Consider the following 12,483-nt stretch of genomic DNA (forward strand, 5'->3'; position numbering starts at 1 on the left):
GACTAAAGGCAAAAAACACGATTTACCATCAGTATGTGTTGACTTAGGTAATCAGGGAGATATGTTAAATCAAGAATCAATTTTGATATAGAATTAATTATAATGGATCGGAAATTCACAATTTTTTTCTGTCCCTAATTTGCTATGGGATCTTGGATAAGTCACTTAACCCACTGTCAAGAATTTTGTTAAATTCAACAAACAAATATTTATTGATCACTTATTATGTCTAGGCACTAAGGTAGGCACGAGGGATACCAGAATAAAGGAAAGAGTACAAACTTGGCTTTCTCTGCTAAGCCCATCTGAAAATAGGAGACAAAACACTGAACCATTGTGTTTCTCCAATCATGGTTTTAAAACAATAAATGGGAACCTCACTGGAAATATCTCCATTTTCCATTTTTATCAATTCTTTCTTTTCTAATCACCCATAATCTTTTCCTCTCTTCAGTTCAAGAGATCCTTTCCAAACCTTTCAAATCCTCTGCTCTTGACCTCATCTCCCATCTCTTCAAAAAATTACTCCTGTAATGAGTCCTTTTTTTTTTTTTTTTCAAACTGTATCCAGCTGTACTAAAGATACTTTTCATAAACAATCATGGTATTTCAGGCAGGACATGGGCAGACAATCGGTAACAGTATTCAACTTTCAAATTCCCTTCTTCAATGGACTACCAAAATCAGAAAGCCACTATAAAGCCCAATGAAGTCTTCATTTGATGCTCTGAACAGGGAAAGTTTGAAGGTTGACATTTCACATTTAGCATGTTGTTTGACAACTTTTCACTAGCCGACCCTGACTATCAGGAAATGAAATGAAAACAGCAGAATCATCAGTTTTAAGATACACAACCTAAAAAGGACTCACTGCTCTTTTGTAAGATGCCATCTCAGGGGCATCACTGGAAGGTCCAAATTGCCTGACATTCTGGTAACCAATTCTTTTGGGTCAGGCCCCAACAGGTTTAAGGGAGCCAAGTCTATGATGAAGGCTGAGAGGGAGAAGAGGACATAAAAATGAATTTTAGTTTTTCCATACAAGGCATTTGTGCCAAGGTGGCTAAAGTGTGTCAACATTAGGGAATCTCATCTCCTGGGAGTAAAGGGAAGTCTCTCAAAATTAGAAGGGAAAGATGTTTTCTTCCATATCAACTCAGCTTCAGAGACATTCTACTAGTGACATTTGCCCCTTCCCCAAAAAACAACGAAGTGTTCTGTGTGCTAACAACATAGCTTAAAAAAAGAAAGCAAAAAATTCTGCATTTTTATAAAACTTGATAAAAAATAGTATTTCAAACTGTACAGTCACCAGAAGCACAGTTATCAAAAATAAACACTTCACTTAGCAACTCCAGCACCTTCAGTTTTCTGTGCCTGGTCTGTTTTGGCATCTCCATGTTCTGCACGGTTATTCCCATCCTTGCCAGTATTAGCTTTCCCCTTTTTTCCCTTTGGGTATCTTCTCTCCCTTCTTTGCAGGGGCCTTTTTAGGCTTGGGTTCTGGCTTTGGAGGAGCAGGTTTAGTAGATAACCTTGCAGATCTTCTCTGTGGTTCCTCTTTTACCTAGGCTTTATCTCCTTTAGCATCCCCTTCAGCCTTACTCTTGGGCATGGTGGCGATGGCAGCGGGACGTAGGCGCTGGACACGGGGATGCAGAGGTGCGCAGGCTTTGGTCAGTCTAGGTGTCACTCTTGCCTCTTCACATTGCTCCGATAACTCCTTTTTAATGTACTCAGTTTCTTATCTCTCTTGCTACTCTGTCTATAAACAGGCACATCTGGCCCCCACATCTTTTTTTAAACAAACTTCAATTGGCTTTTCTGCTGTATAATTATCATTCTCATTCCTTTGATGGGAGGGTGATCTGGCTGTGACTTCTATCACTCCATTGATCTCCGGGGTTGATTCAGCTGACCTAGTTAGCTAGGCAGATGTCCCCTTCCTCCCTTGCCACCCCATAGGTGTTCCTACTAAAGCTGCATGCTCAATCAGAGAGGATGACCTTCTCAGCTAGAGGAGGATCATTCTTTGGTCAAGGGTATTTAAGTAGCTGTACTCCCCTGCTAGAAGCCCCAAACAAGCTTTCAAATCATTCAATTTTTTTTTTTATTTTGAAATAAATTCAAAGTTATAGGAACAGTTGCAAAAACAATACTAAACCCATACACAGAATTCCATCATATCCTGACCCCCCTACCCTGATAGCTCAGTCCACCTACTCTAACCTGCTGTCACAACGCTATTTCTTTCCCTCCCTCCCTATCATCCATCATCTATTGCTCTGTCTTCTGAACATATGAGAACTAGCTGCACACATCCTTGAATGTACACTGTAATTCACGTATACACTTCCCATGAACAAGAACATTCTTTTGTGCAATCCCATTAAGTGCAGCTAAGAAGTACAGATATTCAACTATGATACGAAACTTACATTCTATATTTCCTTTTCCTTATGTCTCAACTGTGTCACTTTGAGCCACCTGTCCTCTATCCTCCAATCCCATCCAAGTTCATCCTTGGCATTTAATTGTCATCTATTTAGACTTTTTTTTTTTTCTTTTTTCAATTGTGGAAACACATATACAGCCTAAATCTTCCCATTCCACCCCCTCCCTAGCCTTCCATTAGTGGGATTAATCACATTTAGAATGTTGCAATGCTCTTTCCCACCATCCATTACTAGAAATTTCCCTTCACCTCAAACCGCAACCCTACATTCATTTCTTAACTCCCCATTGCCCCTTCCCCCATTTCTCTTAACCCAAACTCTACTTTTCATCTCTATGGTTATATTCTCTGTTAATTTCTTTGTGTTTACTGTGGGGCTTAAAATTAACCTCTCAAATCCACATCAGTCTTGTTTTTCTTTGATATCACCTTCACTTCAATAGGACACATAAACTATGTTCTTATACTCCTCCAATCCCCTACCTTTATATAGTTGTCCAAAATTACATATTTTATATTGAGTTCAAAACCACTGATTTGTCATCAGAGTTTGTGTATTTTATATAATGTAGGAAGTAAATAGTGGAGTTACAGTTCAAAAATTATTGACTTCTATTCATATTCCATTGTGGTTGGAGAATGTGCTTGGAGTATATTCAATTTTTTTTTATTTTTATTTTTAAATTTCTTGAGGCTTGTTTTATGTCCCTGCTTATGGTCCCTTCTGGAGAAAGATCCATGATCACTGGAGAAAAATGAGTGTCCTGGTGATTTGGGATGTAAGGTACTATATATGTCTGCTAAAATTCTCTATATCTCTTTCTCCTTTCTTTGTGTCTCTGTTAGTAGGGCTCCCTTTAGTATCTGAAGTAGGGCAGGTCTTTTATTGGCAAAGTCTCTCAGCATTTGTTTGTCTGTGAAAAATTTAAGCTCCCCCTCAAATTTGAAGGAGAGTTTTGCTGGATAAAGTATTCTTGGTTGGAAATTTTTCTCTCTCAGAGTTTTAAATATGTCATGCCACTGCCTTCTCGCCTCCATGGTGGCCGCTGAGTAGTCACAACTTAGTCTTATGTTGTTTGCTTTGTATGTGGTGAATTGCTTTTCTCTTGCTGCTTTCAGAGCTTGCTCCTTCTCTTCAGTATTTGGGAGTCTGATCAGAATACGTCTTGGAGTGGGTTTATTTGGATTTATTCTATTTGGAGTTTGCTGGGCATTTATGCTTTGTGTATTTATATTGTGTAGAAGGTTTGGGAAGTTTTCCCCAACAATTTCTTTGAATACTCTTTTTAGAACTTTACCCTTCTCTTCCCCTTCTGGGACACCAATGAGTCTTAAGTTTGGACGTTTTATTTTATCTATCGTATCCCTGAGATCCATTTCAATTTTTTTTAATTTTTTTCTCCATTCTTTCTTTTGTTCTTTCATTTTCTGTTTTGTGGACTTCTAGGACACTGAGATGTTGTTCAGCTTCCTCTAGTCTTGTATTGTGAATATCCAGAGTCTTTTTAATTTGGCCAACAGTTTCTTTTATTTCCATAAGATCTTCTATTTTTTTTATTTACTCTTGCAATGTGATCTTTATGCTTTTCTAGGGTTTTCTTTATGTCCCTTATATCCTGGGCCACGGTCTTCTTGATGTCCTTTAAATCCTTTGCCATGTTTTTGTTCCTCAATTGTAGTTCTTTGATTAATTGTGCGAGGTACTGTGTCTCTTCTGATATCCTGATTTGTGTGTTTGGAGTTGGATTCTCCATATCGTCTGGTTTTATCATATGCATTAAGATTTTCTATTGTTTTTGGCCTCTTGGCATTTGCTTTGCTTCATAGGGTTCTTTCAAGTTTTAAAAAAAAAAAATACCTATCTAATTTTTCAGAAACACAGGTTGGTGGCGTACACTTTCTCTAACCAGCAGATGGTGTCTGTGAGTCACCTATACCCCTCAAGTTAGTTCTCCACCTTGTCCCTGCGGTATGTGGGGAAATGATTCTTGTGGGGTTCAGTTGGAGAACTCAGTTTGGGTGTGTTGCTGGAGCTGTCCGCCCTGAATGTGGGGCGTGTGTACGGGTGGCCAGGGAGGAAGGACAGCTTTAATATTCAAATCCCCCAGGTTCCCAGAGATTCAAGGCCGCCGCAAAAGTCTAAGCCTTCATTTCATTTCAGCCCCAGACCCTCTCTCTCGCTGTCCCACAAACCACCGGACTTGGCGTAGTGTCCCTGGGTTCTCCGAGCGGGTCCCCCCACCCCGCCGTGATCCTCCAGGACCTCTGCTGAGGGAATGCCGTGCTACATCACCAGTGCGTGCCGTCCCTCAAGGGAAGCCCCAGGCCGCTGGGCCGTGCCGGGGCGCTTTCAGCCTGATGCAAAGATGGCTGAATGGGGCGTCTCCACACCCCCTTCCTCGCACAGTTCCTCCTTCCCAGCTCCGGGACAACTGGCGGGGCTCTGGGCTGTGGGCACGGCCCCGAGCAGGAGTTTATCCAGCCCTCCGGGGAGCCAGGTGCTAGCCGCGGGGTTTCTTTCTGCTTTCGGCTCTCCCGTCCATTCCCCTGGCCCCAAGGGTATCTGCAGTGGGTTATCTTCCAGGCCAGACACTGAGAGGCCGGTCCAGGCCCCTCTTGCTGTATTTTGCTGTGTGGTTCCCACTATCGCAGCTGCAGCCACTCCTGGGTTTTTCCCTTTCTTTTTTTTTTAAAGAGCCCGTCGGTCTCCAAACACCAAACCCTGGCATCCCCAGACTGCCGCGCAGCTGCGGGTCTTCCAGCCAGCTTACTCACTCGTTTCAGAATGCAGACTCCCGGTTTCACCAAGTATTCGGCCCCTGCGGAACTAGGAGACCTCGTCGAGCTGGCGCATCGCTGTAACCAGTATTCTGGGTCACTGTCTGGTTTTTATCTAGTGTTTTTCACAGAGGTGTTTTTTTTGCCCTGTCTCACCTAGCCGCCATCTTAGTTTCTCCTCATATCATTCAGTTTTAACTGAGCACCTACCTTATACTTGGTACTCTGCTAAAAGCTGTAGAAACAACTGTGAAAAGTATAGACATGGTCCCTGTCCTCACAGCATTTACAATTTAGTAGAAAAGACAGACATAGCATATATAGCCACACAGACTGTTAGTTATAATTGTGATGATTGCCACATCAACCTATTTTTACACTAGTTTCAGAATTCAGGGAAAGTTTCACTGTTTGTTATATTTACATTGGAATCTGAAGAGGAATAGGAGCTAGCCAGACAGGTGAGAAAGGAAAGAATCCAGGCAGTGGTAAAAAACGTAAAGGCTCATTTTAGGAATTGAAAGAAGGAAGGTACAGGTGGAGCAGTGTGGAAGGAGGAGAGTGATAAGACAAGAGGTCAACTGGAGCCAAATCACTCAGGGCCTTACTTTTGAGAGTAAAAGGGGGTGCTAAAAATAATTGATATGGGGTTTTGGGGAAATAATTATTTATCTACTCTTGAACTGGTTTATTGTATTGGCAGAAACTATAAAATTATTCTAATCAAAAACTTTGAAAAATAAAATTTCTAAAAAATCTAAGTAACATATATGCATATACATTAAGTAAGACCTCTTTACATTGATTTAACTTAAGATAAAAAAATACTTAATAAAACATTCTCAGTCCTTCATATACTTCCATCAGTTTCTTAGCTATATCTGACTCTAATACTGTGTTACTTATATTCTTCTGAATAATGTGTTTTTCAATATGGTCCTATTATTTATGTTTTTTTTTTCCATAAAATTACCTAAAATCACCTTCAGTTTTGAAGTTGCTGATATCTTTAGTTGATTTCCTTGAAAGCCACAGTAATCTTAATTTTGAAAATAACTACAGGTGGTAAGGTATATGTTTAAGTTCAGAGCAAATTCTGTACATTGGAGGATATTCTCAATTCATTTTTTTTTTTTTAATTCAGAGTACCTTTCTCTGAAAAATATGTTTACAAGATAAAACTCCTCAAACAATTTTTCTATTTTATGTTTCCTTTGGATGTTTCACCAAATTTTAATATTGCAAAATCTTGAGACATTCTGAAATTTATCCCATTCCTACACAAAACATGGATTTATCCAATTAAAAATAGGAACCTTTCAAAAAGGAAAAATAAATCATAGACCAATTATGGAATAAAAAAATTACATTTTATAAATTATTTGAATGAATTTATTCAATTCACTTGTCTTTAGGGGAATAAATTTCACCGTCTTCAGAAGCTTTAGTGCAATCTGCTAAAAATTTCAAAAACTGTTTAAAATTTTTTAACTTATTATTAAATATACAAAAATACAGAAAATCACATAAAATAATTAAGCAGCTTAATGGATTAATACCAGACAAACATTCTTTTAACTTCCATTCAGGTCAAGAGAGAGAATATTGCCAGCTGCCCTAGAAGCCCTCCTCATCAATGAGATCCCTCCTAATCACAACTCCTTCCCTCTCCTCAGAGTAACTCACTAACATGACTTTCAGAGTAATCACTTGCTTCTTTTCTGTATACTTCATAGTTCATCACCCAAGAGTATATCCTGGAAGCTAGTTTTGCTTTTTTGCCTAAGAAAAACTTGAATGACTTTTATCTTTCTTTCTCCCTCCCCTCTCCACTCTTCCCCTCCTCACGATTTATTTGTTGCATAAACCAAATTATTGGTCTTACAGTTTCAGCCTGGATTTTGGTGACTTCATTGCTGTAGTTTAAAAGGTTTTCTATTCATTTCTCTCTTCATTGTGATATCAGCAGCCAAACTGATACCTAAAACCATGAATTCATATTGAGTCAATCTTTATGTTGCTGTCTCTGTAGTCATTCTGGTTGTCTGATTTCATTCTCTGGTAGTCAGAAGGAATAGTTAAGGAGAAAAATATTCCCTATGTTCTTTTATGTTTCTGACAATTTGTCTCTGTCCTGTTGCATTTAAAAAGAAGTTTGATTGGATATAAAATCCTGACCTACATTTTATTTCTTTGAGTTTTAAATGAGAAACTTCATTTCTTTGGGTTTAAAATCCAAAGTCAAAGTTTGATGACAATCTGATTTTCTTTCTCTGATATGTAGTTTCAGATCTTATTTATTCTAGGAAAATTTTCTTCTATCAGTTTTAATATGTATTCTGTTCTCTTGCTTCGGTTTTCTTCTCTGAGAACTCCAATGATACATATGCTGGCTCTTCTTTGTCTTCTGCATGTGTCCCTTTTTCTTGAATACATTTCCTTTGTCCATTTCTATTTACAAAAATTTCCTCCTTTCTACCTTCTATTTCTAAGGTATTCTCTTGTATTTATTTGCTTGTGTGCCTTAAGCTTCAGTCTTCATTTCTGAAATATTTTTCTCATTTCTAATTTTCCCTTTAGTTTTATCATCTTATTTCTGAGTTTTTCTAACTCCAACTTACATTATTCTTTCATATACTGTATTTTCAAAACTGACTTTAGCTACTTTTGAAATATTAGAGTTCTTGTCTGTTGGCAACTTCTGGCAAGACATCATTGTCTGTAGGGATGTCATTCTACTTTTTATTCTCTTTGTTTTTACAATAATTTTGTATGGGTTTTGACTGTCACCCTATTCTTTGGCTCATTTTTATGTGAAATTAGTACTCAAACTTTTAGAATGGAGGCCTGGTTTTGAGTAATGCTTGAATTCTATATCTCTAGAACATTCTCTTCTTTGTTTTGTTTTTCTGGAGCGTGTTCAAATATGGTAGCTTATGTTCAGATAACCTGGTTCTGTTCAACTCCCTCATTTTTATTGGGGTCATCTTCTTCATTTGCTTCTATTGTACTTACATTGCTCAATTTTGTTTGTATTGCAAACTGTTTCCCCTCAGAGGGTTCTATACTGGAAATGGAGCTTTGGCTAGGTAGCTGGAGTGTTAATATGGCCAGGACTGCTCTAGCACCTTCAGGTTTTACTATAGAACCTTTGAATTTACAATCCTCTCCCAGTTTCAGCTGCTGTAGTCAAACTAGCCTGCTGAGTTTTCATCCTATCAGTTGGTTAATTTGGAGTTATCAGGTCTTTCAGATACCCCACTGCTTTTCACTGCTTCCATTGGCAAAGATGGTGATATCACCCAGATCTTACAGTGATCAGTGGTTTGTTCTCAATATTTCATTTTGGAATTTTTGGAGACACTGGCTTTTGATTTTCCCATCTTTGGTTTCTTTATGTGTTTTAATGAGAAATTTGAGGAACTTTAAAAACTAAGCTGCCATTGTCATCTTCCCAGAATACCCCCCTTTCCCCAAACTGAAGATTTTGGCACTCCATTCATTGAAAAGATTTTCATCTGACTTTGAAAAAATATAATTAAATGTAGAGCAGTTCTGCTCAAAGCGTCTGTCCATGACATGATAAAGAGCTTCTGTCAGAAATGAATATGCTTCTTTCTTCATTGAGAAAGTCTTGCCATGGAAAAAAACTCAGCTCATCTAAACTGGTATAAGCTTGTTATCTTTTTGCAAACCAGTTATAAACAGTTTATAATGAACTACCAGCATGTCCAAGTAGCACTGTTTATAGACTTGCCTTAAGAGAAATTCAATACCAATTCATAGAAAATTAGGTTAATTTAAAAGCAGTTCTTCAAAGGCTCAGTTTTATAAACCATCTGATAATGAGCAGCCAAGAAAGACAGCAAGTTAGCCATGTTGAAGTGTTGTTTTTAAATTCAACATCAGCTGTATAAGAAAAATTTTGTGGTTTAATTATGCTAATTGGGTATATACAGAAATATTTGTAAATTTTAACAACTACAACTTTTATTTTGACCAGTAAAATAGTAAAGCTTGTATGGACACAGTTATGAGTTATATGTGTACCACAACAATTCCAAAAACATTTCTGCTTCGTATTTTAACTTTGTGGAATACTGCTTTTACCTGGCACTGTGCATGTATTATTAATTAAAAACAAAAATTTTATTTTCAATGTTTAACTTTTTAACTGAATTTACAATGGTATTTACAATACCAGATATTTCAACTTTGCTAGCTAGAATGGCTTCTAAAAACTTCCCTTTGATTCCATTAACTGGATGAAAAAAATTGAACTGTTATTGAAATTAACTGATTTTCTATTTGAGCATCTGATGATACTGATATAAAATGGATATCATTTAACTGTGAGGTTATTGTTCTCACATTTAGAGTCAACACATTAAGAGAAATGGCTTCGTGTTTTTTACATGTACAAGAAAACTTGGTATCAATGATGAATGAAATTAATTTAGAAGAATTCAGATGCTATAAAAGAAAATTCAAGCTTCACAGAGTGATACACAAATGTGTTTTCCGCAGTTGCACCTGTTAAACTGTAATTTTTCGGTAGTCTTCTTAAAATAACTCCTGGAACTTTGAAAATAATATTTGTGTATTCATATATTTGTGTATTCTGGTTTTCACACTGGTTTTCAGTGATATTATTACAACTCTCATGGTAGATGGTAAATATTAACAAGTAATTTGAGCAAGTTATACATACATTGATTTTCGTAAGAAAAAACAAAATAGTATTTAATTTACCATTAAACAACACCTTCCTTTTTTATTTCTTTCTCTGCTACCAAGAGTTTAATACAAAATAAAAGTGTTAGTTTTATTTTGAAATAAATAGTGGTAGTTTATTACCATGCAATAAAGGGCAAAATTACTTTAGCAAGAGTCTTCAGACTTTCTTTATATGCTCTAGAGCAAGACTCCTCAGTAGGCATTTCTCAATGATATTTTAAGTAAATCTAATCTGTAATTTCCCATATTTTCCACTGATTCTACCACATAGTAACCTATAAATAGTAACCTACAGTCTTCATGTATTTCACAAGTTACATAACTGGCCACCATACCAAATGGCTGTCAGAGGCAGCAGTAATGAACACTTTTCCCACCAGTACCCAAAACCAAAAGAAATTAGCTATCCCTTGCTGCTCAAGTCTGCATATATTTTAAAAGTGAGTGCCCCACAGGTGTCCTTGAATGGGAGATGTTATGTTGTACCTGGAAAAGGTCAGGAGAAGAAAAGAATTATTGCTGGTCATCTTTTAGATTTAACCATATGTTAAAGTGAGAATTCTGTTCACTGCACATGATTCTCATATATTACTAGAAGAGACCATGGCAGAAGCTAGAAGTATCAAGTAGAAGTCTATCATACCTATCCTGGCTTATCTGAATGTAAATAATAGTAGTAGGAGTAGTAATACCTCATAAAATTTAAAATCTGGGGTAAATGCTAAAAATGACATGACACTGGGAGAGTGGGGATAAACCAGGACTATTTCAGGCAAATTGTTTTCTTCAGTTACTTTTATACTTGCTCTAATTATAGACTACATGAAGGATTCTGAACTTTATTGTAGGAGCAACGTGGGGTCATGATGAGTTTTAAGTAGGGAAACAACATGTTTGGATTTGTATATGCAAAGCACTTTGGCTGTTGTGTGGAAAACTGATTGTAAATAGTAAAAGTATAAATGATAATGCTTTTGATCAATAGCAGCAGCATTGGTGGTAACCATTTATGGTTTTTCAGGTCCTATGCTAATAATGTTAAAACATTATTTCAATTAATCATCACAAATAACTTGTTAAGTAGGTATTTTCATACTCATTGTATAGATAAGGCATCTGAAAATTAGAACAGTTAGTTGATTGCACAAGGTCAAGTAATGGCAAGTGGTTAAGCCAGAAAGAACTCAATGCAAGTCTGGCTTGATTTAAACTTAATTTTCTACAATACCTGTTTTTTTATATTTGTTTTCCCATTTGGACTCCTCGAGAGTAGCAACTATGTTCTTAAAATAGCACCTAAAAGTGCTCTTCATCCAAAAGAAGTTTAATAGTTATTGATTTAATAATGAATATATTTATATTAAAGTTGAAAACGTTTTTATACTTGACAATGTTTTGATGGTTTGATGTTCTGTATTTATTTGAAATTAATGTCACATAAAAATGCTATAGTTTAGAAGTTTTACTAATTTTTATGAGTGCTCTACATAATTAACCTGAAGAAGAAAGATTTTACTGCATCTCACATAGAAAGAGACATGATTATATGAGTATAATAAACTTACTATTTCCCTTCAACAGGTTCAATGTCAAGGGTGTTAACTCCACTGCCATGGATTCTTTCAACATCTCTGTCTTTGTTTAACTCCATTCCCAAAACCCTTTAAGAAAAATATGAAAGTTAACAGGAAACATAAAACTTAACAAGAAAGCACTTAAAAAAATTCCTATTTCACCAAAATTTAAAATGGTATAAAAATCACAAGTAATGTTTAAATCCTCTTCTATCAGATATCTAAAAGGTATTTACAACTTTTTAAGGCTGTCACAGAAATTTTAAAAATCTCATCAGTACTAACAGTAATATGCAAATAATTTCCTCTGAGGCATTATCTTAAATTTTACTTGAGTTTATTTTATCAAGATGATTAGAAACAAATTTTCATGCACAAAAAGACAAATTCTGATAATGCACCAATTATCTTTTGGCAGTAAATTTAGACTTAACTGAGGACACCTAGTGAAAAAAGGCTTAAATAACAGGATTTTCAAAAATAAATTCTAGGAAGTGTTTTTTACACTTAGGTGGAAATACAAAATGAACATGTTCAATGCAATAATTAAGTAAATTTAAATAAATCTAAAAAAATAAAATTAAGTGTAGTCAACTGAATATTTATAAAGACAAATGATGATCAAGTACACTCACAAATTAAAACTTAAAGAAATTTCTGATATTTTAGATATAATGGCCGGTAGGAGTTAAAATATAAGGGAAGAGAACTGTTTTCTCTGTTTAGCAAGGCAGTGGTCCCAAGAGGTGGGGCCAGTCCTTGTTGCTTAACTGTGTTGTCTCACTTCTTGGGCCCAAACACGGGAGTGCTTGGTAGAGCAGGGTAACTAGAATCCAAAGTTTCTGGCTGCAGGGGAGGGCTAGGTATCCAACCAAGTACAGGGGAGATCACCCAGAGGGAGAAGCTCAGGAAAGCGACCTCATAAAGTTGTTATGAACT

At 36.4% G+C, this 12,483-nt stretch overlaps 1 protein-coding gene across 2 annotated transcripts in view; it reads right to left on the reverse strand.

The window, feature by feature from the left end:
* Nucleotides 1-12,483, reverse strand: part of ERCC8 (ERCC excision repair 8, CSA ubiquitin ligase complex subunit) — a 51,721-nt gene that overhangs the window by 29,264 nt on the left and 9,974 nt on the right. For both annotated transcript variants that reach the window (XM_037798726.1, XM_037798725.1), the window contains exon 2: nucleotides 11,536-11,631. In XM_037798726.1, coding sequence (XP_037654654.1) covers nucleotides 11,536-11,631 — 96 coding nt within the window. The remainder of the gene's footprint in view (nucleotides 1-11,535; nucleotides 11,632-12,483) is intronic.

The sequence above is a fragment of the Choloepus didactylus genome, chromosome 11, assembly GCF_015220235.1.
Source record: "Choloepus didactylus isolate mChoDid1 chromosome 11, mChoDid1.pri, whole genome shotgun sequence".
Lineage (NCBI taxonomy): Eukaryota > Metazoa > Chordata > Mammalia > Pilosa > Megalonychidae > Choloepus > Choloepus didactylus.